Here is a 26,971-nt window from a genome sequence, read left to right as displayed (position 1 = left end):
TCCCTCCTGTTGACTGAGACTCCCCAGTAACTCCCGTTAGCAGTGAGAGTCAAGCTTAGGGTTTTTATAACTTCCACCCAGCGACCACCCCTCCACCCCAGTTATTAAAACCTTGTTGCCAAACTGGCTGTGGTTGCAATACAAAGGCAGCCGTTGATACAACCCCCTTTTGCTAGTCAGACAGTGTTAAGAAGAGGACCAAGGGAAGCCAGCACCTACCTTTTCCCAGCAAGCAGCAGCTAACTGGACAGCAGAAACAAAAAAATCTTGAACATCGTCAGCTCAGCTTGGAAGAAGAAGAAATTGCACTTACCTGAGCGGCTCAGACACAGTGCAAAGAGCACCAGGCAAAGCATCGGCACCACCGTGGCTTTTCCTTTAAATCTGGTCTTTGGTTTTCATAAGCAAATTGGTTTCATCCTAGTAGGAGACTAATACAATCTAGTTAAAAATCAAGGCAGACAATTGAGTCTGCAGGGCAAGGCAGCACCTTTTGAGCCTTGTCTTGCCTCATTATGACGCTCTGTAAATCACACTTCATTGATTTTCAGTCAGCTGTCACATCCCGTAAGCCTAAAACAGGGCTCTGGGTCCTAAACTCTGACTGATTTGTTTGTGGCTGTATTTGGGTGGCTATAGCTGCTGCGGTCTAGGAGTAGAAGTGAGGCAAGGTTTTTAAGGAGGAGAAATGTCTTTTATTATGCTGCCAGTTATGGATGAGGAAAAAAACAGGCTGCAGATCAGACCCAAAGACAGATCACATGCCTGAAAGATTGCCTGTTTTCTCCAGCTGTATTGGTTAGTCTAATAGAAGAGGCAGCCTCCCTACACACCTAACTTAGCTTATTCATTTTTCATACTTCTCTCGCTGGTTTACAGCTATAAAATGGATTTGGGGAGGAAAAAAACAGTAAATTACAGGTGGGAAAACAGGGCTGTTTTCTAAATTTATGTCTCATCATCATACACAAAACATCACAGACAACAGCACAGAAATGCTTGCACAGTACTATCTACTGGCACAGCTTAACAGAGAATGTTGCTCCGGAGCCTTGTGTTTAGCAATGAGAGTGACAGGGCCCTTGGTTATTCAGCCAGTCTCTCTGTAGGTGTCACTCCTCCCCAGCAACACCTTGAACAGGGCTCCTTTCAGAAGCCGCCAGAAATTGCTGGTATCAAAAGGGACGCAGGTTCCTCTTTTCCACTCCTCTGCCAAGGGATGTCAGGATCTTCTCAGTTTTCATCCCAAATGAAAGTCACTTTGCCTTTGCTCTCCAAAGAGGAGCTTTTTGCCTGAGCTTTTCAAGTTCAAGAAAGAGTGGTGCAAAATTACTTTAGTTTGCACCCAGACCTGAAACTCTTCCTGCTTTGATTTATTCTTTGTGGCTATTCTTTCTGTCTCTGTGCTGGCAGAGTAACCCCACACATTTGATGCAAACAAAACCATTCATGGCTATTTGCGTATCCTCAGAGTTTGTCTTCATCCACTGATACACATTCGTAACCTAGAGGAATTTAATTGCTTGCTGACTTTTATATGGGGAGCCTGTTTTTTTCAGCAACAGCTCAGCATATTTCTTGCAGTGGCCCAGTTTTGGTACAGTCATAAGACTAAGATTTATCTTATCTAACGTCCTCACAGAGGATTGATAACTGGCATCTGTAAACTTATCAGATTATTCAGCTTCCTGTAATGAAAAATATGTCATTTCAGTGTGGTTCAAAGTCTACCTTGTCTACCTTGACCTTAGCAAGGCTTTTGACGCTGTCTCCCATAACATCCTCATTAGGAAGCTGAGGAAGTATGGGCTAGATGAGGTGACGGTGAGGTGGATCGAGAGCTGTCTGAGTGACAGAACTCAGAGGGTTGTGATCAGCGGCACAGAGTCCAGTTGGAGGCCTGTAACAAGTGGTGTCCCTCAGGGGTCAATACTTGGACCAATTTTGTTCAATATATTCATTAATGACCTAGATGAGGGGACAGAGTGTATCCTCAGCAAGTTTGCTGATGATACCAAGCTGGGAGGGGTGGCCGACACTCCAGAGGACCGTGCTGCCATCCAGCGTGACCTGGACAGGCTGGAGAGCTGGGCAGAGAAGAACCTAATGAGGTTCAACAAAAGCAAGTGTAGGGTCCTGCACCTGGGAAGGAAGAATGCCAAACACCAGTATATGTTAGGGGCGGACATGCTGGGAAGCAGCTCTGAGGAGAAGGACCTGGGGGTCCTGGTAGACAGCAAATTATCCATGAGCCAGCAGTGTGCCCTTGTCGCCAAGAAGGCCAATGGCATCCTGGGCTGCATAGGGAAGACTGTGGCCAGTAGGTCGAGGGAGGTCATTCTCCCCCTCTACTCTGCACTGGTGAGGCCACAACTGGAGTACTGTGTCCAGTTCTGGGCTCCCCAGTTCAAGAGGGACAGGGAACTACTGGAGCGAGTCCAGCATAGGGCAACCAAGATGATTATGGGACTGGAGCACCTCCCTTATGAGGAAAGGCTGAGAGAGCTGTGACTCTTTAGCCTGGAGAAGAGAAGGTTGAGGGGGGACCTGATTAATGTTTACAAGTATCTAAAGGGTGGATTTAAGGAGGACGGAGCCAGGCTCTTTTCAATGGTTCCCAGCGACAGGACAAGGGGCAATGGGCACAAGCTACAACATAGGAAGTTCCGTTCAAATACACGGAAAAGATTCTTTACAGTGAGGGTGACAGAGCACTGGAACAGGCTGCCCAGGGAGGTTGTGGAGTCCCCTTCTCTGGAGATTTTCAAGGCCCGCCTGGATGCAGCCCTGAGGGATGTGCTTTAGGCAATCCTGCTCTAGCAGGGGAGTTGGACTAGATGATCTCTAGAGGTCCCTTCCAACTCTGAAGATTCCGTGATTCCGTGATTCCGTGAAAGTCACGTTGCAGCTACGAGTAACCTCCTTGTAGTGTCCTACCCCCTTATCCATGCTGCTGTGGACTTACAGCCTGCCTCGTCCATAGCTCTCGGGCAGGCCACCAGCAGCTCTCTGGGTTTGCCTTTTCCACTACTGGGAACGGGAAATCTGCAAGGGCCCCCTTTGGCTCCTTGGCTCTTCCAGCATTCATCTGGCAAGGCTGGAGGAGCAGCTGGTTTCCTCTGCACTTTTCCTCATCCCAGCTGCAGAAAGGAACTCAAAACCAACAGTGCTACGAAGAGACTGTCTTGAATGAACTGTCTTATTATCACCAGCTGCTGTCACTACCAGACTGCTCAGTTTACCCACTAGATCCAGACCTGAGCACACAACTCATCGAAGTGCACTGTAAGGGTCCTTTTTTTATGCTGACATCAAAAGAACAGCGGACATTTGGCTGGAGTGGTGCGGACAGACAGCACCACAACTTGCCATAAAGTAGAGCATGGATTAAACACGATTATCCTGCAATTTGTTGCAAATTTTTCTGCAACAAAGCTACCCTTTAAAAATGTTTTGTGCAGACTACCCCATGCTTTCCGGCATGTTTCTGGTCCTGTACAGGGCTCAGCACCCTCAGGCATCATCCATCATCTTTGTGGAACCACAGCTTCATGACTGCAGGCCCCAGCCTTTGCCTGTTGACTCCTCTGATCCTAATTACTGCCTGAGATCACATCCAGGCACTGCTCTGTTAGACAACGCTGTGTCACAGACTGGAGACAAATCTGTTATTATAAGGCTTTAGCCTGCTGCCTTGAGGTTATGAAGTTAATCTGTTAGCTGGCTATAGGGGTAGGATTTCTGCTGCAACGTGACAGTTGCTTGGAGGGAAATATGTTTGCTTGCTTTACCATCACACACCCACTGCCAAGATCATGACAAGAGGTGTGAACCTAGCTTGCCTGGTCTTTGGCTTCCAGAGTTATCTGGCAACCAGAGGAGGGTATTGGAGAAATAATTCTGTTTACTTGTTGATGATGCTTTCTGTTTACGGTCTTTATTCAGCCATGCTCTCCAACATTTTGGGAAAGCAGTACGCATGAATACTCCATTTTACCAGATGGGCCATGAGGCATGACGGGCATCCACCCTGAGATAGCAAATGAATTCCTGGGTAAAACTTGAATCTCCTCTGTTAAGAACCTGCCTTTACTTTTCCACAGGTTTCATGGGATTTGTAACTGACATGGGCCTGCAATTCCAGGCTGCAAAGAGCAAGAGCTGCCTGAGCACAATGAACGCTGGAACTGGGCCTCACTCTCTGGGCAGCTCAAACTGATGGGAGAAATAAAGCAAAAAAAAGAGAAATCCACCTAGAGACACAAATCCACCAGTTTGAGCCCACATGGTTAATATTAGGAGCAAGTGAAAACTTGAGATTATGATGGAGAGTGCCAAGCCATGTTACCTGAAGGTGTCATGCAGCTGAGTGTGGAAAATGTATTCTCTAGGGAGAGACAGCAGTGCTGGCTGAAGACCAGAGGGTGGGGAACCTGGACTGGGGGGATAAGGACAGCAGGGAGAAAGGACATGGATGGGAGATGCTGTGAACCAGAACCAAGAGGCACCAAGAGTCTGAGAGGGATTTGCAGCGATACAGTTGCTGGTGATACAGTAGCCTTGAACAGCACAAAATCCTGGGGTGGAAGGCTCTTCAGGCCTTACTGATACTGAGTTAAAAAGAACATATATTTCCCTCCTTACTGGAATAATGTAGCTAAGTTTGAAATGCTTTGTAAGCAGATGGGTTAAACATCTGCTAGGTTTAGTTGGATAAAAGGAAGCCTTGAGACATTGTATCCTTGAGTAGAATAGATAGGGAGAGATGATAGAATAAGCCAGTTTTGTGAAAACAAGTGTTGCAAACTAAGCCAAAAGATGAACTGACTACACACAAAGACCGAGTTCAATCAGTGAACACAGTGAGGAAGACTATCAACGACCACCAGAGGACCCTGGAAGACCACCAATGGACGAAGATGCGCATGCGTCAAGGACATTTACATATATTAATGAGTTCTAGGTGACGATATGAATATGTTAATCATTTCTGGGAAATGTAATGGATATGTATATTCTGATTGCTTATAACCTTCGTAGTTGAGCAACTCGGCACGCACACTAGGCGGAGTGATCCCCTGTGTGCCCAGTACTGCAATAAAGAACGCCTGCTTTCTAACACTCCAAAATTGAGTCTTAGAGAGTCCTTAATTGCTGGCTTACGGTATCAGGAGGACCTTTGTGCCATCTGACGCCACACAGGGAGCCAGCAGGCAAACATTAGCCCCAAAGGGCTGAAGGGCTGTTTCTGGAGCAAAAGCAGGGAGGGATAGGGCAGCACATCTGGGGCCTCATCTTTGCCCCGGCACTTCCCCTCCAGTTCTCTTTGCTCTCGGTCCTCACCGTCAGCAGACACCCCATCAGCACTTTCCTAAAACATGCATCTTCTATGGGCAAGGGAAGTTTTTAGCCCAGTTTGCCAGCAGCTTTTGAAGCACCAGGCACTTCCATGTGCCAGAGGGCACAGTCTGCAGCCAGTCAGCCACCTGCCCGTACACCCTGAAGCCTCTCCGCTCTCCTCCAGCTCCCTGTCTGCCCCAGGAACCTTCCTGCTGTCACTTTTCTTGGCTTGCTAACAGGCCCCACCAAGCACAAACCCTTTCAGTGTCTCCCTCCCTGCTGTTTGCCCTCCATCCCTTCCTCATCCTCCTCCTCTTTTCCCACGGGGAGCTGCACCGCATCCCACCACCACCGTCCTTAATCTCCCCCGCGGTGCCCCAGCCACTTTCCTCCTCCTCCATTTTTTCCTTCTCTCACACCGAGAGAAGGTCCACTTGCCTTCGCCTTGCCTTTTTCTTACTCTCAGCTGTGGACGTTTCCCTCCCTCCTCTACCGCGCTGTTCCGGCTCCTCTCCCTGGCAGGAGCCGGGCAGTGCAGGCAGCTCCGCCTTGCGGGGCCGGTAGCGCTTTCCCCGTGCTAAATAGAGGTCTGCGGACATAATTAGTTCATCGGACTTCTTCGGGCTACAGTACAGGTACATGCTGTGGGAGCGCAGTGTAACACGTGCAGTTTTGAAAACTCGTGCTTTGAGTGATGCTGGAATTCTGCACAGCGTTAGTTGGAGCTAGATAACGAGCTCTAAAAATATGTAAGAATTCTGCGCTTTGTGCACAGACCTGTTCACAGCAGCAATTACATCTTGCCTGAAAGAGATTTAACCTCTTTCACACAGCGGGCAAGGGAAAGAAGTCTTTGTGTCAGCTAGGGAACAAGCAGCCACCTAGCATGGCACGCTGAGAAGGACTGACGGGAACCCTTGATGGACGCTGACAGAACTGAATGCACTTTCAAGCAGCGCTCAGACAGGTGTTTTTTTTCAGCAATGACCAGACTCTGGAAGTACAGGGACAAGATTTTGCGGAACAAGAGCCGTTCCAGTCCTGGATTTCCTTGGTGCCTTCCTACTGTGATGAACCCCTGCCTGCCTGCCTTCCAATTTCCATCACTTTTACGTGAATGCAGGCTTGAGACAGCTTTGAGGCCTTCTGACAGTGTACAGTCCGTGCAAAGCGCCTGCTGCCCATTTCCCTGTAAAAGCTTTCCACTGCTCTGTTGGGACTGGAGACACATCAGCAGATGGACCTTTTGGAGTTGCACAAGCTCTTCACCGCTGTGTACACTTCAATATTTCTAGTAAATAGTACATTGCCCTATGCATTAGGCTCTGTTTTCCCTTTACAAAGTTCTAGCTTTACACTGAGCCTCGTTCAGGATGTGGCACCGTGTGTTGGGGCTTTGTGGTCAATTCTTGCATTTTGGTGACACTAACTGGCTCTGAAATGTGATAATTTTCATAACTGTTTAGTCTGAGCTGATAACCATAAACGAAGAACTGGCTGGGCTCTGCTGTTTTCTCTGCTCGTCTTTCAATCTTATCAAGCTCATCTCTGCTCTGGTAAAGGCTCCTCACCGCCCAGATTTTATCTGCAGCATCATGGACTTGCTGTTCAGATGTCAAGGCTTGGACGACTTCAGGGATAGGCAAACTATTAGCAAGTGCCAAGACTTTGCAGGGTGTGAGAGAAAACTCTGTTTTGAAGACAACTGCTCCAGGAATGACAGAAGCACCTGGTTCATGTCTATCTCTGCATCCACCTCTCAGCCTCTCATTGCCAATGCTAAAACCTGGTGCCTGGAAGCCTTTATCCCAACACACGCAAGTGCTCCATGACAAGAGGGAGCACCATTGTCCTCTTTTCTGCTTTCTCCTCCCAATTTAATACAGGCTTTTTATCCCCAAGGCAATCATAAAACCCAAAAGGCAATTCCTGTCGCATCCTATTGCCTCAATAAGCTGCCTGAATCCTGGTGGCAGCTTTGTTGACTTCATCACTTCTTTTTGGATGCAATAGCCCCACCGCACAGCCTGAATGGTGGTAGCTGACAGGCTTTCTGTATCTGCTGTGGGAGGGTGGGGGACTGCCTTGGACATACCATAGCAAAATCAAAGGCTTTGTCAGAAATTGGATGCGGTCTACAAGCTCTGCTGCTGCCTGTGTTTGAGGGCATTTGCTGTTTATAATTTTTTCCTGAGTTAGCAGAGGTGGCTGTTTTGTGGGCCCACATTGTCCACACATGATTCACAAGGAGGTTTCCTTCTAGCTTTATAAATGTACCTTGACGCAGATGATAATTCTCTGTTGTCCAAAGGATTAAAACTTAACAAATTTGCTAGGAATGCTTGGAGGCCCATATTCTTTTGTCTCTTTCTTCACTACGTTACTGGAGGTTGTTCCAGTGCTTGTGGCTTTTTCCTGATGTTTCAATAAAAAGAAATGCAATTGCTGTTGAGCATTTTCCTCTGCTGCTCTATGCCTTTTGCTACCTGCTGGGATTACAGAAAGACAGTTCTCCACCACATGCATTTTCAGCATGTGTTTTGAGGATTGCATTTCTGTGGAAAAATTACATACTCAAACCTGCAAGTGCAAAATAGCTTTATCAGATTGTGCTTCATAAACACAACCCTATACTTGAATTTTTGTACATCATGAGTTATTCTATTATTTTTTTTAAAAAAGCTACTATTTTTAAAGAAAATGCAGCAGCAGCACCAATTGTTTTGGCCACATTTGGCCTCACAAAACTCAGGGGCTGAGAAACATAGTTTCTCAACATGGGCTGCTGAGCTACAAGACAGATGTGACTTCATCTTTAGTTTTCAGAAATAAACTGGAAGAGGACAGGAGGAAAAAAATAAAAGCAAAACAAACAAACAAACAAACGCCCACAAGTGTTAAATCCTTGCTTGGGTGCCAAGGCGGCCACTCTCTGGTTGATTCAGACTTGTTCTGACCGATTTCCTTCACCTTGAGGGCTCTTCAGAAACTTTCCCCTGCCAACTGTTCATCAGCAGCATGCCCCATTAGCCCTTACTGCCCTCCCTCTCAAAACCAGAGCCAAAAATACTAAAAGGCTCCCTGTTTTGCTGACAGACGATGTGAGTGCAGTATGGCTGAACATGAGCCAGCAGTGTGCCCAACTGGCCAAGAGGGCCAACAGCATCCTGGCCTGTATTAGAAATAGTGTGACCAGCAGAAGTAGGGAGGTGATTGTCCCCCTGTACTCAGCACTGGTGAGGCCACCCCTTGAGTATTGTGTCCAGTTCTGGGCACCTCAATACAAGAGAGATATCGAGGTGCTGGAGCGAGCGCAGAGGAGGGCAACGAAGCTGGTGAAGGGCCTGGAGAATAAATATCTTATGAAGAGCGATTGAAGGAGCTGGGACTGTTTAGTTTGACTAAGAGGAGGCTGCGGGGAGACCTCATCACACTCTACACTACTTGAAAGGACACTGTAGAGAGGTTGGTGCTGGTCTCTTCTCACAGGTAATTAGCGACAGAACAAGAGGGAATGGGTTCAAGCTGCAACAGGGTAGGTTTAGGCTGGACACTAGGAAAAAATTCTTCACAGAAAGAGTGGTCAGACACTGGAACAGGCTGCCCAGGGAGGTGGTGGAGTCACCATCCCTGAACGTGTCTAAGGGTTGTTTAGATGTGGTGTTAGGGGATATGGTGTAGGGGAGAACTTTGTAGAGTGGGGTTGATGGTTGGACCCAATGATCCCAAGGGTCTTTTCCAACCTAAATGATTTTATGATTCTATGATGGCCACCTCATTCAGGCATTACTTTGATTTTACATGCCTGACTTTCTAGGTGCCCACCAAATGAGAAGATGCTGAAGTCCTGCAAAGGGAAAATGAGCCTCCTCTGCGTAGAAATGCTCCATCTCCAAATGGTGGAGGGGTTTCCTTAAGTTAGGAGCCATTGGCAATGCCAAGCATATTCAGCCACCCAGGACCCACCTGTTTAGTCCTCTTGTGAGCAAGACCCCTGATGTTTGAGATGCACCCATCTCTTGCAAGTTATCAAATGGTTGCAACTCTTGCCCAGGAAAAAGGAGGTCTGGACTCATATTTTGACCTACCAAGAGCAAAGTCCCCCACTCAGCTACATTACAGCCAAGAATTTTACGAAGTGGGAATTTTGACATTGCAGTCAGGACACTCAGCTGAATGGGACAGCTGCTATGAAGTGCGTGCATTTTACTTCGGACCATCCCTGCTTAAAAAGCAGAAACTGCCCTGGAAGCAGCCAGTCAGCAGACAGGACCTCACCTCTGTCACAGTGGCCGCCCTAACCAGTGTTGTAAAGCCAGCTTCTCCATGGGAAAACAGTGGAGGGGGAGTTTGCAAGAGGTTCTTCATTTGGTACCTCTCACTAACTGACTTCAGTCCTTCTCTAGCCATGTCATAGCAGGGCTCAAGTCAGCCCACTGCTGTTCTGAAGACTACATTCTGATGGTTTAAGCTGGGCTGTGCGCCTTCTAGCTAGAGATCCCTGCTTGCCATGCTGAGTCTGTATTGCTTGCGTTAATGTCAAATAATTTATAAAGAATAATATTTATTCATTCTAGAGGTTTTTTAAGATTAGATATAAGTGTTCACAGGTAGGAAACAAGAGATGGAGTATATAGGACCACCATTTTGACTGTCAGTGGCAAATTTTGGGCTTCCATTTTCACTGAGTCATCAACAGACAGTACACTTAAAAATATATCCAGAAACTACCTTTCACACACAATAACTTCTGGAATTTCCTAGTCATTACAACTTACTATGCGAAGCCATTATTTCCAGTTCAAAAGGAGATGTAGTCCCCTTCAATACCTACCTATGTGCTTAAAATTCAGTGTTGTCTACCTCCAGGTCTACATTAAAGATTTTCATAGTTGTGCTCATGAACACGTACATACAAACCCAGTTAGACTTCTGAGTGGCACAGATGAAATGGTGGATATTAGGTGATTTTTTGGTGGTTTTTTCAGTTTTTATACCAGATGTCTAAGAGTATTAAGTACAGAAGAAATAAAGGCCTTGGACTTGTTGCAATGGGACAAGTGGTAATGGTTTTAAACCAAAAGGTGGAAGATTCAGACTAAATATAAGGAAAAAAATTTTTATGCTGAGGGTGGTGAACCACTGGAACAGGTTGCCCAGAGAGGTGGCAGATGCCCCATCCCTGGAAATATCCAAGGTCAGGTTGGACGGGGCTCTGAGCAACCTGATGTACTTGAAGATGTCCCTGCTCATTACAGGGGGGCTGGGCTAAATGACCTTTAAAAGCCCCTCCAACCCAAACTATTCTATGATTCTCTGACCTGCATGCATAATCGCCTTTATCTACAACTGAACAGTTCTGAGTACTACCAAATAACCTGGGGCTATTGAAATATTTCATGTTAAACATGAGGTAAAAAAAGCACAGAATATCAGATGCCTTCACAGTTTCTGAGTGAAGTAAAATATGGTTTTTATGTAATCTGCAAAAATTAACTTTTAGACAATCATAGCAGAAGGGATGCAAAGGTAACGTTAGCTAGTAGAATGTCCTGTAATTATTTGGTGATGTACGTAACCAATGGACATATCTTAAAACTTTGTAAATTCATTGACTAGTTTAAAGTTTTTAAAAAGAAAACTGAGAGGATCTGAGACCCATAAAGCTGTCTCTACTGGATGACATCTTTGACATCTGTCATTTATCTTGCTTCTGATAAGCCAGAGAAGCAGAATACAAAACTCAAACGTTTACAGCTTCACCTCACTGGAAAGTGTAATTGGGGTTACTTATGAAAAATCTAAAAACTAGACTTGCCTTTCCTACCACACCAGAATATCCTATTTCCTATAACTGATTTAATGGCCTGTCTGTGCCTAGTCAGAAGAATTAACCTAATTAAAGGTATTTAGGTAACTTCATCTAATAGCAAACAAAGTATGGGTTGGAATAACTCCTCCCCAACTGTGAGGAAAAGTCCAACAGTTTGTATCAGGAGGAGAAGGCATGTATGTGACCACAGACAAAATGCTCTGCAGACTATTCCTGTGGTGCAGGGGCACTGGGAAGAGGTCCAGCCCTCCGCAGGAAGGCTGATAAGCACAGGGCCAGGTGGACGGATGACAGGGAAGAGTGCCAGGAGACCAGGAGACAATTTGCCATGGCTCTTGTAGAGCTTGCAGAACGAATGCCACCCCCACTAAACTTCACAAAGGCCCCAAAAGGCCTTTTAACTGCCTTAGGACCTAGCAAAACAAACTGGGCTGCTCTCACCCTTCTCCACATTGTCATCCTTCTCCACATTATCATCCTTATTTGTCCTCACTGGGGCAACTCCTCACATTCACTTGCATTGCATGTACCTGCCTTCAACGATGTTTCAGTCAGCCAACAGACTGGTTTCATAAGGTCTGCAATGTTTTGAGGCTCTCAGCAAGCCCAGAGAGCATGATGCATCAACTCCAGATGCATCAGATATAATCAGCAAAATTGAAAGGAGGGGGGAAAAAAAGACTGCAGGAATGCTTCAGAGTTTAATTCCTCCATGGGTAATGGGGATGACCATTTGGCTAGGAATGCTATCAGACACCTTCTTCATTCAGGTAAATAACCATTTATCGTTGCAGCTGGATTTTACCTTACCGTGATCCCACTGCAGCACACCAGAGTGTCACATTGCTCTGGAGCCCATCTCCCATGGTCATATCATGAGCAAGAACCATCTGGAGATGGTTTCATGACTTTGTTGCCAAAGAATGGTGCTGCTTAGTCTTGTCTGAGACAGTGACGCTGCCCTGGTGCCCCCTCCTCTGCACAAGGCTGATGATAGAAAAACTCACGGTGGACTTTCCAACGATACAACAATACCATTTTCAGCAATACAAAGAAGAAATCCCAGCCCCATGGGACTCAGCAAGTCTTTCCCCAGAATGTTCAGCGTTAAGTTTTCAGCACTTCAGCACAGGCAGGACTTTCACTGTTGATTTCTGTGGGAGGGAAGTTACGCCAGTGGTGAAGACATTGCTCAGAAAGCTCTCGGCTCCCCTGAAAATCGCCAAGCTCACTTTTGTACCTCTGGTACATATTGTCTTATATACAGGAATCAAGAGACAAGTAGAATAAAAGTAAAAACTCAGCTTAAAAGCACAGAGAGTAAAACCCATTGAAATAATAAGCAAGCCTCCTTTTTCCTTAGGCCAAACTCATCCATTAACCTGAAGCACTCTTCAGCTCAGACATGCTTTTCATGCTAATGCTGTTTCCAACAGTGTTTTGCATTTTCATCTCTGTGGCACATTTTATAGTATGAAATAATAAAAAGTTACCAGTCCATAACAAAAGGTTACTGTCCCCACATTCCAAATATGCCAAGGCTCAATTGCTGACAACCTCGGTAACTGAGCACGTCAGTGCCTCATTACCATCTGTAAAAGATCAGAAAAGGCAAATGTGGTAAGATACACAAACTTTTAAACTCTGAAAGCATTAATAGAAAAGATCAAATGAATCTTTGGTAAGAGAGAGGAGTGATGCTGTAGAGGAGCAAAGCAAGGCACATAAGAGAAAATGAGATAACATTCAAGATTAGAAAAGATTTCTAGTGGGGAGAAAAATCTTACTTCTACAGTTATATCTCACCACAGAGATGGTGGGTTCAGTAGACAGCATGCTCACAAGACTTTATGGTGATTGTACTGTGGAAAGCAAGCAAGGCCAATGTCATCTGCTGCATGTGTAAGCTTATGATTTCTTCTGTGACTGAAGGAGTAAAAGGTGTTGAAGGAGGCTGATTTTTTTGATTTGGTGTAGGAATCTAGACTGTCAGGCAGCATTGGGAACACAAGAAAGCATAATTTGCAAATATTAGTTTCACTTAATTACGTCTTATCACTGAAGTTACGTACATGTCAATCACCTGACAGCTATTAAGCTGGTATTTCACGAAGCAAAAAATTAAGTCATAACAACTTTACTAGACAAGCCAAGAGATAAATTTCAATATTGATGGCAGAATGGCTATCAACAGTGATATTGTTAGACTAATTATAATGTCATCATAAGCTTGCTTGAACATTGGAGAGTAAAAGATATTACATACACACACACACACACACACATATATATATGTTTTTAGTTATATGAAAAGTTACCACCAGGAAATCTGATTTTGTCAGCTGATGGCAGTATCAAAGAAAGATAACTTAACTGTGGTTTGTGTGTGTGCATATTTTAAACAGGTTACTTCCAAATAACTAGAGTTCCTCAACTTGAAATAGCCACATGCACACTCATGTGGGAGGATAGACATGTTTCCTATTATCCATGACCAGGAGATTTCAATGCTGTAGCACCTGTAGTGCAGAACCTGCCCAGTTCCTCACCATGCTGGACACATAAATAAAGTATGAGCAATTTTTGTCCGTTGTTAGTCAAAAAAAACCCAAAAATTAATAAAAAGATCTTCCTGTCTGTCACAAAGAGAGAAATGAAGATAAGAACTGAATGTACACACAGGGTACAGAATTTGAAGTTATTGATAAATAAATTCTTTTTCAGTTCTTGGACATAACACCACAAATATTCATTTATCTGGCAGTGACTCCTGAAGTCCCTCAGATAAACTGCTACCACAAAATCACTCGATAAAACACCATATCAGCTCAGGACACCTATAAGACAAGCCTGCAAGTGTAGATGAAGCTTAAAACACTAGAAATGTAAACAGTAATCAGTAAGGCCAGCCCCTGTGGCCTGAGCTCACATGGCATGTGCTGTAGTGAGAGCAGAAGAGTCCATTTTGGTGTCTCACAGCCAGCTTGGGAACAACTCTCTCTCTGTTTCAATTTTTTTGGCATGCAGGTTCCATTCTTCTGGACCTGACAGCATCAACATCACTGAATTGATGAATGAAGAGTCTGATCCTATCAGTACAAGAAGAAGAAAAGGAAAAAAAAAAAACCAACAACAACAGAAACCCAAACAACACAACCAACCAAACAAAAACAAAAAAGAGCAAGAACTCTGGACTGAGCTGTGAAAGTGGGTATTCTGAAGCTTCCTTCTCTGCAGACTCAGCTGCTATGGTTGTTATCCTAAACCTGAAAGTGCAGGTGGAAATCTTGGGATTTCTTAAGCCCAGAATAAGATCCTTTCTCTTAACATAAAAAAGTACCACCCCTGAAAATTAGTTCCTTTCTGAGCCATGAGTTCAGACTGTAAAGCACCTGAAGCCAAAAAAGTTCACTTCTTCCTACAAAAGACAGGTGTGAGGACACTCCTGAGAAGACATGGTGTGGCTGACCCCTGCAGTGGAAGAAAACCGGGAGGGGATGGGCAAGAATGATGAGCTCAGGGAAGAATGGAAGGAACAACACCAAATTGTCATAAAGAAAGCTGAAATTATCTCAACACAAGGGAGACTGGATGGTGACCTTTGTTTTAGGTATACAGCTGTATCACTCATCCATCAGATTGCATAAACAGCCTTCCCTGAAATAATTAGTCAAAAGTAATGTTTTCCTGAGCCAGCCAGACCAGCATGGGAGGGGAGTCTGTATGCAACTCAGGCCAATAGAAAGTATAAAAACTGAATCACCTCAGAAGAAACTGGCTTGAGCTGCGTTTAACCCACATATTCCTTCCCAGCAACTGGGAACACATGGTGTCATGACAGTGAGCATTTAGACACCAGTAATGGGAATTTGTACATTATGTTTGTGTTGTGTATCCACTATATATTGCAATTGCTACACTGAGCTTGTGCTGCGATTTCAGTATATTGTTGTATCACTCTGCTACATCAGCTCTGGGTACACCTATGAGAACCTGGTTAGAGCGTCGTGGACTCTGCCTGCGGGCTGGTAAATAAGCCCAAGATGAAAGAAGAAACCACTACTGAAGGCAAGACCTCCTCTTTTCTTCTGGGTTACCTGTCCCAGGTCACCAAATTGAACATCTCACAGTAGGAAATCACTTGTCTTTCACAGACTAACATACTGAGGGGTTGGTTCACCTATAGGTGACTAGTATAGCCACAGACCCTGAAGTTTAAATCATCACATTCAGTGAAACCTGACAGGAAATAAGAAGCCTGCCTAAATTACTCAAGTCCTCCCTGAGTTTAAAAAAAAAAAAAGAAAGAAACAATAAACCCAAACGACTAGCGTCATGGTACTCTCCATGCTCCTACCTAACTAAAAGACCTTTAAAGAGACCACTAGAACAAATTAAGATGCAGAGGACAATCAGTTTTCCAGAGGTTCCAGGACTGTGTGAGCCCAGGCCTTACAGTCTATTTGCCCTGTACGAAGGGAGGACGCAGCTACAGGCGGATCACTAGATCATTTGGCACAACAGGCAATAAAAGGCTTGGTACTCAATGCTAAATGAACTAATAGTGACAGGACTGGGGACAGATTTAATTATTGCAATAATTTAATTATGACAATGTAATGTGTCTATTCTCAAGAGAGGTTCTTGAAAATTTCCTCCTGCATAACTGACCTAACTGCTTTTTTTGACTTAAGAATATTTAAGATGACTGTCCTTTGGGAGATGTTTCAAGTTATTCATAGTGGATTAAACAACAACTTTGCAACAGATTTTTTCTGCACGCTTTTAAACTCCTTCAGTCTGTACAACACTGTAAGGCCTTCTGCCCAATTTGCACAATAAAATGCTGCAGTTCCATCCCAAGATCTCTGTAAAAAGATAAAATTTCCATTGAAAGCATTGAACAGGCACAGGGAGAAATCTGTAATAGCAATTACTGTCGTCATCATATTTTTGAATCATGTATCCTGTTTTGGTCTTTCATTTATTAATAAATCATGATCATGGCTAAAGTGTGGCAAATAACCTGCTGTGCTCAAAACAGCAGGAGTTACAGACCTGCACTTGCAGCCATGACAGACTGTAAGCATCAAAGTGCTTCGGCAGATTGTGTTTCGGTTGTTAAAATTAGACAATAGGTCAGAACACCCCCTTCCACCCTGCCAAAGCCACCTGACGAAGGTGTAAGCTGACAGGAAACAGATAAGCCTACAGAATAAAACCTAAAACAGATCTCGAAAGAAACAAAGCAAAAGGGCAACTAGGAATAACTGCCTGGTTCCTCAGAAGCACTGCACTTTCTTCAGCTGCAAGAGGACTCCTTCAAAATTCACACAGGGCACCTGTACCCTAAATCCTGTGTAGATCTGAAAGGCAATTAAGTCTGAGCACAACAGAAGATTTCTTGGAAATCTCCGGTTAAGACTGTGCTAGTAACAGCATGGAGAAGATGGCAACTGGAAACGGGGAAAAAAGGCAGTGATGGACTCCCTCAGTGTGACAAGCAGCAATCCTAGTATTTAGCTAACTTTTTTTCCCCATAAAACACATCTCTGGGTTCGAACTGTCCTAGTTAGACAGGGACATCTAATACTTTGCAGAGCTTTAAGGAGAAAAAAAAGTAAACACTACACACAGGTGAAACCAGCAAAAGGGAATGTAGGGCAACAGGGGGAAGTAAGCCAACAATTCTCTTTTTAGAAGTGGCTTCAATTTCTGCCTGTTGAAGCACCAGTTCGTTTCAAAACAAATATTCCTGTCCAGATTTTAAGGATGGAGCATTTTTGCCAATTTTGCTACTTTCTAACTTCCTTGAATTGTTTGCTTGATAAAATAGGCTTCAGTGAAGTGTGTGTATTTAAACAAATGTCAACTACTTCACGCGCAATTGGGCAACCACATGCCATTCTACATTCCCACCTCTGCTTTTTAACTCCCAATCACTTTTTTTCAGAGATGTTTACCAATTCGCTGCTATGTGCAGGTGCCGGTTGTGCCCAATACAACAGTAAGTGATGCAGCCCTTTTTTACAGCCAATTGTGTGAATGTAACAGATCACACTTAAAAAAAAAAAAAAAGTGGAAATTTTAGTAAATAAATGCTTGGTTGAACAAACTGTGGTTATTAATTTTACATTAAAAGCTAGTATTCCTTTCCTAGCCTGGCCAGTAGCAGATAGCCTTTATCTTAAGATCTTGAATACCTTATAACGGCCTTCCAGTACCTGAAGGGGGTCTCATTGATTGAAGAGATTCCACACCTAGCCCCAGCATCACTGCATCAGGAGTTAGCGAGGGGTTTTTTTTAAAGGAAAAAAAAAAAAAAAAGAAAGGGTTGCTGCAGGAGAAATTCAAGTCCATTGTCCGAATTGACTGCATCTCTTCTTGGAAAAAACCTTTGATAATAGGAGAGGAAGTGTCAGTAATTGGGCAGCAGTTGCCTCTTCAACCTGATACTACTGAAACCCTCAAGACAAGGAATAATCACCCCTCTCTATAGAAGGAACATTTACTTGGTCCAGCCATTAAACCAACATCCCAATATGAGTAGCTTGAACACACAAGAACTCTACCCACCAGCCATCTATCAGCGTGCCTTAAATTTACCTTGCAACTTACTTTTGTTGGGCTGCTTTTCTGAAGGGTTATGAAGCTAAAATACCTGAAGGAAGGGTCCAACAAGCACAGAAAACAGAACATAAGGTGCGGGGAAGACAGGCATCTTTGGCCAGGGTGGAAGGAAACAGTGCTGAATGTTAAAAGAGCATGAACTTACCATTATATTTTCAGAAGCAGCTGACATAATGCAACAGCTCATTGCGGCTGGAGCAGGGGACTTATTTCTCCATTTCTATATTGCCCATCCCTGGGAGTGTTCAAGGCCGGGCTGGATGGGGCTTTGAGCAGCCTGGTCTAGTAGGAGGTGTCCCTGCCCATGGCAGGGGGGTTGGAACTAAATGATCGTTAATGTCCCTTCCAACCCAAACCATTCTGTGATTCTATGGTTCTCCCCATCCCCAGCTCCTGGCCCTGCCTTTTCTCGTATCAGATCTCATAGTGTTGGTCTTCCTCTGCCTCTCCACTACAACCCAAAATTGCTGCTTTAGTGACCTGAACTGGCCCACAGAAGGACTTGACCAGCAGCAGAACTGCTGCCAGTGAGAAGGGCAGTAATGGGAGTACACTGCCAAATGGCAGAGGGAGGAGGGGGATGGCAGGAGCACCCCAACCACAGCCATATGGGACTGCAGCAACCCACCGTGCCTCAGGAATTCACACTTCAAATTCCCAAAGAGTAAGAAGAGACAGTATTTTGCAGAGAAAACAGAAACAATCTGCTATCTGGCCACACATGCCAACAGTTTTTTAAGTGTCTCTTCCTTGCTACTTTTTGAATTTGAGCATTTTCAAGTTTATTTTAAGTATAAAGCGTAACAGCAACAAGATGGGAACATTGTGAGAAAAAAACAGCATCTAAACGACAGAACTACTTTAGAAAAAAGACATAAAATATCAAGTTGGTTCTGGCAAAGTCCTGGGAAAATAGGAGAGAGAGCAGTTAAAAATCTAACACACCATTTGCTTTTTATTTTTAATCAGGTATAATAAATGTACACAAAAGGATGCATCAGCATTTTTGTTCATCTTATGTATATGAATTGGTACGGGAAGTAGATACATGGCATGAGTGGGGTCAAAAGTATCGAGACTGGTTCAAAACATTTCAAAATGTCATGCTAACAGGATATTAAGGAAAGCTTTTAAAGCCATCGTTAGCAGGGCTTGATTAATTTCAGAGCTAGAATCCACACAACATACAAGTTTGACATCGACTGAGAGAAATAATTTTACTCATGTCTAATATATCCAGGAATTTCAGCTCTGAAGACTACAACAGGGTTAGCATGATGCCATCTTCTCTGATTTTGAATGACTTTATTGACTAAACAAATTATTAGAGAGTAAGTGCAAACTGCTGCACTACTTTGTCATGCTAAGTTCATTTTTAGAAAGAGTCTTAGTAAGGCCGAAGGAGAGGCAGCAGCATTTGAAATATTAAAAACCAGTCTAGCACCAAGCAACTCCCAAAGTCTAATTCTGTAACTGTCCTTTGGTGGATGCCTTCTGGGGAACAGGGGGGAAAAAAAAAAAAAAGAAAGAAGGAAAGAAAATCACAGTATACTGAAATGAAAGTCACAAATGCCTGACACCCTGGATAAGTAAAAAAACTTCATTTCTTAAAGCTACACACAGTTGAGGTGTGAGTTAAGATCAACAATTTCAAAGAAGAGAAGAACATTCTACCCGTTAACAGTGTTTATGGGAACGTCACACTCTAACATATTGGGGATTGTATATCATCAAGGTGAAAAGCAGTCACCCTAAACAGTATGCTGTCTTCTTGATCCTGACAACAGTCCAATAACATAAATGTTCAGTGCAGCACTGCACTTCGGGAGTATTTTTAAGTGCCCTCAAAACAAAAGCTCTCGTCAGCCATGCTAATGAATTTTCCTCATCTCCCTCATAAGACACACGTGGTGAAAGGTTACTCCAAAAGAAGAGGTTCATTTACATACCTCACCAAAGGGATCCAGGAATTAGACTTTTTGCAATGCTTTGAAGGTATAGCAACTGAGGTTGGAAGTTTTCCCAGGCTGAAATGTGTATCTTATCTTTCTCTATCTTTCTGCAGCACTTGCAGGTGTTCTTAGCTGGCCTAATCGTGCTCCTTCTGAAATCAGTGAAAACTGCCTCCTGAAGATCACCAGACCCAACATTAAATGCCTTGACAAAGCTTTGCACAAAGTGTACAATGACCTCAACTTCAGTCTCAGCCAGATTCAGTTCCCCATCCCCTGTAAGCATAAGACAGTCATTGTAAAGAAAATAAAAAAAAACAGAACAGATTTTAAATGCATTCAACCTTGCATCACTTCCTTCTGTAAAGCAATTCCGATTTTGTAAACTAAATGCATATTCTAATTCTGAGATGCTTGCATTTTCAATATATTAAAAGTGTATCAAACTGACAGGATAATGAAGAAAAAATGTGATCTCATTTGTATGACTGCTTATTTATTGTTTTAGGATTCAGGAGAGTCTTACACACAGAATTAGAGAGCATTTAGTTTTTAAACTAAATTTCTTGGCCTAGCAAAGTGAAAACTGATGTTCATTGACTTCTAGGCAGGTACTTCTACAACTTCAAAATAGTCATTGGGCAGAATCACATAGCCTTTTCCTGCCAATATGTCTTTTTCTTTCTGAAACTGAACAATCTCTCTCAGTTTTTCAATTTGTCTTTCCTGACGCCGGCATCGCTGTTGTGCTGTCTTGAGCTTCTTCCGCAGTTTTTCAACTTGTTCTTCCAGCTGCTGAATTCTTTTTCGCTGATGAACTGTATCCTCTACGGTATAGTTATGATCACAAAAAACAGCAAGATTGCTAGGGGTCTGGAGAGGAGGCATCAATAATCCAATACTTGGATCTACAAATCTGGCATCTATTTGAGACAAATGAAAAGAAGGAGTTGATGGAGACGGTGGTAGTACTGGAGCTGCTGGTGGTGGTGGTGGTGGCGGCGGCGGCGGTGGAGGCGGCGGTGGTGGGTCTTCTGGCTGCTCTGCAAATTCTTCAGGCTAGAAACAACAAGAAAAAAAAAGTACATTTTCATGCTGAACATTGTTTACAACACAACTCCCTTACTACAGCCCCAGAATAACATAAACAACCAGGATTGAAATTAATAAAATAAATTTCAAAGCCTACATTTTCAAAATTGACAAACAATTATGGACCTGTTTTGTCTGGCTTCTCAACTGGAGATATTTTAAGCAGCTTGATTTTCAGGGTTCTTTGAAACTCAGGTCCTTGATGTCTCAAATAAATCAAAAACTGAAGAATGTAGCAATTACTCTCACTTGAAGACTTATGTCAAATACATATCCTCTATCAGCTAAGAGCAAGAACGCAGGCTGTAGTTCCATAAAAGAAAGTTCAGCTGACCTAATAACTCATCATTGCCATCCCATTCCCCTTTGTCCCTCCTTCTTTCTGGTGCATCTTACCATTATATACTTTGAACTTATCAGCTAACTTAATCAAAACCACAACAGTCTGCTCAGGAAGAATAAGGCTCACCTACTGAGGGGGTTGATAAGCTAGCAGAGCAGAGAGGTAGACACAGTAAAGGCCTGCTACTCAACAACTGGAAGGGACTGTGTCACTGGTTTCAGGCTGCAGCATAAGGGTTTGGTTTCAAGAGACATGATGAGCCAAAATAAATAGCTCTTCAACCACAAAGCAGCCCTCCCAGCCCTGGTATTTATTCTTTGCTCAAACATAGTAAGTTGCTAAGATGACAAAAAGCTATTCGGTCTCCCACCATCACTGCTTTATTAAAAGTCAAAGCAATGCAACACGACGCATGACCTACACCTGTGCTGGCGTGTGGCAGGAGTGAGAAACAGGACTTCATGGCTGGCAGATGGGATGGAGAAGGAAGAAGCATGATTCTCACTTTTGGCAGTGAGAATATTGATTGGCTCAACTCCACATGAAACTGCAGTCTTTATCATACTGCTCTCGACAGGTTCACTTGTACGGTTCAGGACAAAATGGATCCCTCACCACTTGAGGATAGGCCAGAGCAGAGAATCAGATTCTTTCTGCCCCAGAGGAAAGCAGTATAAATCAGAAATGCTTTTGTGTACGTGATGATAAAAAAAAGGCACTGTTTAAACAAAAGGGCTTGCATATTACCTGTCAGAAAGAAAGCCTGAGACATTCTCAGTGAAAGAGGCACTGAACCAACTTTCTAACTACCTACCTGTTGCCAATATTATTACTACACATAAAAGCATAAGGGACAACGTTGACTATAAGAGCAGCGGACAAGCCTCTTCATCTAAGTATCAAGTTCATCAGATCTGAAGCTAATACCTGATACTGGGGGGTCAAGATACCCCTCTTGTACAAACCGCAGTACTTGGCAGACAGTAACTGAGAAGGCAGTTTAGTGACTGGTGATCCTGACAGAGCTGCTCACTTTAAAGTACAAAACCAGCCAATGACCATTCTTATATCTCAACTATGAGAAATCACCGCTAACAGTGTGCCTATCTAATTCACACATTAATATATTAAAGAGTTTGACCCTATCACCATCACTTCCAAACTTTTCTACTAAAAAACAAGGCAAAGACGTAACTGGCAAAGAAGTTCACCCTTGTTGGAAGCACAAGCAAAAATCAGGTCATTGCTGGACAGCTGAATTCACATAAAGACTTCTATTTGCAGCTTATACTACCTCTATAAATACATTACTATTGTCACAACGTATCACAGAGAACAGGTCGTTGGTACCACTGACACATAAGTGAATTCTAATTAGTTCTTACAGCCAGTGAATGGTTCTCACAAGACATAAGTAAAGGAAAAAAAAGTATTTCAAATTAAATAATGCAAAAGATGAAAAGCTGTATTGCAAAATCAGTGTGGATTCCACTCCAAAACAATCACTACTATTCTCTGCTACTATGTTATTTCTTGAAGATCTCTGGCAGTTCATTTAAAAATGCCATCAGACAAATAGGAATAGCACTAAATCCTTCTCCATAATTAAAAGGCACTCTTTTGTGTTTTTGTAGATCCAGGCATGATAATGAAATGGGGAACGTGGCCCACAACTAATCCTGCTGCAGCAATTGCACTTTTGCAGATTATCCCCTACAACCATTCAGCTTTCAGACTGTAAAAAATATGCAAATATTTTACACATGACAAAGAAAATGTGTGTCATACAGACAGCAGGGAAGCATAATCAAACAAAAAAAGCTTAAACCAGCCATATTTACCTGGAAATTGTCTGTCTTTCCTTATATACCTTCTGCTTATATCCTCTTCTCTGTTATTAGCCACTTTTCATTTTTGAGATACATTCCCTTTTTACTTCTGCATCAAATCCAATATTGTATATAAAGTGAAAAATCAAACAAGCAAAAGTCCTAGTTTTCCTCTGTGCACTCCAACCCACTACAGTCTTTCACCTCCTAGACCTATAATATCCACTCTCTTGTTTGCCACTTCCTCTACAGCAGAGTGGCAAGAGATGTAATATTTTCTCCTTTACAGCAATTTAGAATCAATCTTTTACATTCTTGTCTTGCAGGTATTACATCAAGAAGGAAGAACACAAAACTGACTTGCACCTCACAGTAAATTGCTTTAGCAGCAAAACAAAGGGAACAATGCATCTCACAGGAGACTATCATCAGAAATTCAGAGACAGAAGTTAGGGACCAGTCTGGCTTATGAACAAGGTAACTGTTAGGGCAAGACAGAGGTGGTTTCAAGCACAGACAGATAGCGGGTGCAGCTACTGTTCTGCCCCTCTCTTCGCATCTCACTTTAACTCTGTAAAACCAGAGGACAGAGCCCTTTAGAGAGGACAGTTAAGTTTCAGAACTAAGGTCCGTCACCTCTTACAACAGTAGCCACCAGTCAGCGTGGGAGAGTACAGTGCAATCTGCAAGTATTATTAAAGGCTCTCTAAAACTTCCAGTATGCCACAAATAACAGTTGAACAACTTAACTACGGGGCAACACCTTCTTACTTTGCTGCCATTCCATTTAATTCTGCACAAGGTTTTAACCGAAGTTACTCTGCTTAGGCTTCTGCGTACGCACCCAAGAGCAGGGCAGAGCTACCACACGCATGTACAATGCTCCACATGCTCCAGAGCCTTGGGCAGCCTACACCTCTGCTCTTGCCAAAGCACATGAGAACAGCTGTTGGACGTGTTTCAGCCACCACAGTCCTCCACGTGCCTCCAGGTGCCCATGCTCTGCCGGTATCCTCTGTCTGCATCCTCTCCCCGCTGCTCTGCTACATCAAGCCCTGGCTAGGCTAACACCAGCAACACACACATTCCAGTATCTTAAACTACGAGTGCTTTGCGTTTACCTTTTCACTGGGTTCAGTATAACAAAATATTGTGGGCACAGCATTTTCTTTCAGAAGCTTGTTGTTGCATTCCCTTTTAAAGCAATCGGGAGTAAAGTGTTCTGAGCAAATGCTGCTATACTTGGTTGGCTTGAAGTTTTTCCTTTTAACAGCGGCTTCCCATTTCTTGCACAGATCAGGTCTCGTAAGGGGAAACCTGTAAATAAGAAGCACTTTCATCTTGTCTGGAAAGCTTTTTAACGCGGGGTCGGGTTACGGCTGAGCACTGCTGCGACTAACTGCGCGATCGCTTGTTTTTTCCTCTGACGGGCCCATCTTCGGGGCCAACCCCCCCCCACCCCCGACAACCCAGACCTCGCACACGGACCGGGATGGGGCTCTCAGCCCTCTGAAAACACAGGGCGGGGGGGCGGTGTGGTGTGGAGGTGGGGGGGGCCCCCTCCCTGAAAACGGCGGCAAAGCCGTACCGCTCCCCGTCTTTCCTCAGCGAGGCCCCGGGAGGGGGGAGGCGCAACGCCGGGATCCCGGCGGGTCCGTTCCCCTCCTCCCCGCCCTCAGCGGCCGCAGGCCCCGCCGCGCCCCGCCCCTCACTGACGCGCCGCGCGCGCCCGGCCTCCCCCCGCCCCCCCTTCCCCACAGACCCCGCCAGCGCCGCGGCCCCGCGCCCGGCCCCGGCCCCGCCCCCGCCGCGGCCCAGCCCCGCCCCGCCGCCCGCGCTCACTTGTGGAAGGAGATGGGCTTCTCTTTGTCGTATCGGTTCCGGCAGCGGTAGGCGGAACAGGACTGCACCATCCCGCCCTACGTCCCCGCGCCCGCCGCGGCCCGGCGTCAGGGAGACGAGCTCGCGGGCGCCGTTAATTCACCGGCGGGCGCCCATCCTGCCCCCCCGGCCCGTGACCCGCCGAGAGGGACAGGAACGGGACGCGGCCTCTCCCAACTCCAAGATGGCGGCGCCAGCTTCAGCGCAACTCTCGCGGTACTGGCGCTCGCCGCCCTCGCCCATTGGTGGGGTTGCGCGCCGGGGCGGGGCCTCCCCAACGCACCCTCCAATGGGGCCGCCACCTGCCAGGGCCAAGCGAGGTGTGTGTTCCCCGCCCCACCCACGCTCCGCCCCCTTCCCGCGGCCGCTGGCCCGCCCCCTCTCCTCCTCGCCGCACATCTGGGCAGCGGCGGCCGCGGCGCCCCGACACCGACACCGCTCTCCCGGCCCCGCCTACGCGCCGCAGGGCGGGGGCCGGGGCCCACCCGGGCCAAGGGCTGCTGAGGCCGGCGGGGGCCCTGCCCGTGGGGAGGGTGACCCCCTCCGCCGGCTCGTCCGCCCCCCGCCGTGCGGGGGGCCCTGGCCGGGGATGCTCGGCCTGGCCCCGGGCAGGGTTACGGGCGGCGGCCGGGCAGCAGGCGGCTGTCACAGGCGCCGAGAGCCCCGCGGGGTTCCCTGGTTCTCTTCAGCGAAAAAAAATGGCAGTGGGGGGGGAAAAGAAAACAAACCCACCCACCCCCATTGCCATAACACACAGTTGCGCTAAGGATGTGGAAAAGAACTTTGTTTCGCTCACCGAGACTTGGCTTGCAGGTATATCAGCAAATACCAGATAGCAACATAAATAAATCGATCTGTCGTTACGAATGTTTATTTCGAGCAGCTTCTGCATTTTTCCATTCTGTAGGCTCGCCTTCCAACTCAGGGAGTAAAACCACCCTATACAACTGACCAACAGGTCTTGTCAGAGGACTGACAAAAGGACCTACCTTTAGTGTCATCTCTGCCATGTATTGCATTGTATCTAGAATTTCTCTGACAATGTCCCCAGAACCAACTGAAACACCCCAGTTTCTTCTCTGTCCCCACTCAGGACCTCATTTTCTCCTCAGTCCACTTTCCCTCTCTGCACTTGCTGCGTAAGGGAAAGAAGAGAAGCTGCACTGACTTCAGCTTGGAGACTGTGGCTTCTCGGCCCAGACAGCCCTCTTTGCCTAGCTGCAGAGCAGGTACCAGTCACTGCCATTTGTCACACAGGAATATGACAGGAAAAGCCCACATGGCAGGCAGTCACAGCAATACTTCCACAAAGCCGCTAGCCACTCTTGTTAGCTGTTTTCAGTACTCGGTGTTGGCTGAGCACTTCTAGCTCTGCCCCTCTGCTGTTAGGTCAGCCAAGAGACAAGGAAATAAAAATAAGCTCTTTCTAGCACCACCTTCCTCACCAAGAAAGATATGCTTACTCCTCCCCTATCCACGCAAATGCCTCTGTTTGTGTCTTTTGCCTGATGGCTTTCTTCTGGACGGTTTTCTTCTGGACAGTTTTCCAGGCAGCAATTCTGCCACAGCCTCAGGGAGTGGCAGAGCAGGGCTGCCCCACAGGAAGATGAGCTGGAGTGTCTGGAGCCAAGGCGGTGGCCTTCACCAGCCTGGGCAGAGTCCTGCAGTGCCTGAGCAGGGCGGGCAGAGCAGGCACTAGTGGTTGGACCCACTGACACACCCAGAGGAGGAGAGGTGATGAACCAGGTTATGAGGTCCACCCAGGGAGTCCAGGCAGGAGCAGCAAGACATGGTGTCGGGAACAGAACTGGAAACACAGGTCCAAAGGTTCACCCAGGAGATGGGGCTGGAGAGAGGAACACCTACGACGTAGCAGGGCAGTGACTGAAGGCCTTGAGCTGAGTTGAAATGGAGCTCCTGCCCCATGGGAAGGGTGAGTAGTTGGGGGCCCCAAGGTAGGCGAGTCAAGGTCATCAAGGCATTAGTGCACTTAGACTCTGGTCCTCCTATGGATCTGAAGTGGCATGTGTGGGGCAAAGTCCTTCCTGACTTGACAGTGGTGTCTCTGCCT

At 45.4% G+C, this 26,971-nt stretch overlaps 1 protein-coding gene across 1 annotated transcript; it reads right to left on the bottom strand.

The window, feature by feature from the left end:
* Positions 1-18,577: 18,577 nt before the first annotated feature.
* On the bottom strand, positions 18,578-25,266 carry THAP1 (THAP domain containing 1). Its single transcript, XM_054186635.1, has 3 exons — positions 24,862-25,266; positions 24,141-24,336; positions 18,578-20,814 (listed from the first exon to the last, which is right to left on the bottom strand). Exons 1-3 carry the CDS (start codon positions 24,930-24,932, stop codon positions 20,359-20,361), a joined length of 723 nt encoding a protein of 240 aa, XP_054042610.1. The 5' UTR covers positions 24,933-25,266; the 3' UTR covers positions 18,578-20,358.
* Between the last annotated feature and the right edge of the window lie 1,705 nt (positions 25,267-26,971).

Source organism: Rissa tridactyla, chromosome Z (assembly GCF_028500815.1).
Source record: "Rissa tridactyla isolate bRisTri1 chromosome Z, bRisTri1.patW.cur.20221130, whole genome shotgun sequence".
In the NCBI taxonomy this organism is placed as follows: domain Eukaryota; kingdom Metazoa; phylum Chordata; class Aves; order Charadriiformes; family Laridae; genus Rissa; species Rissa tridactyla.
Note: the sequence above shows the minus strand (reverse complement) of the source record. Positions and strands in the feature narration are given on the sequence as shown.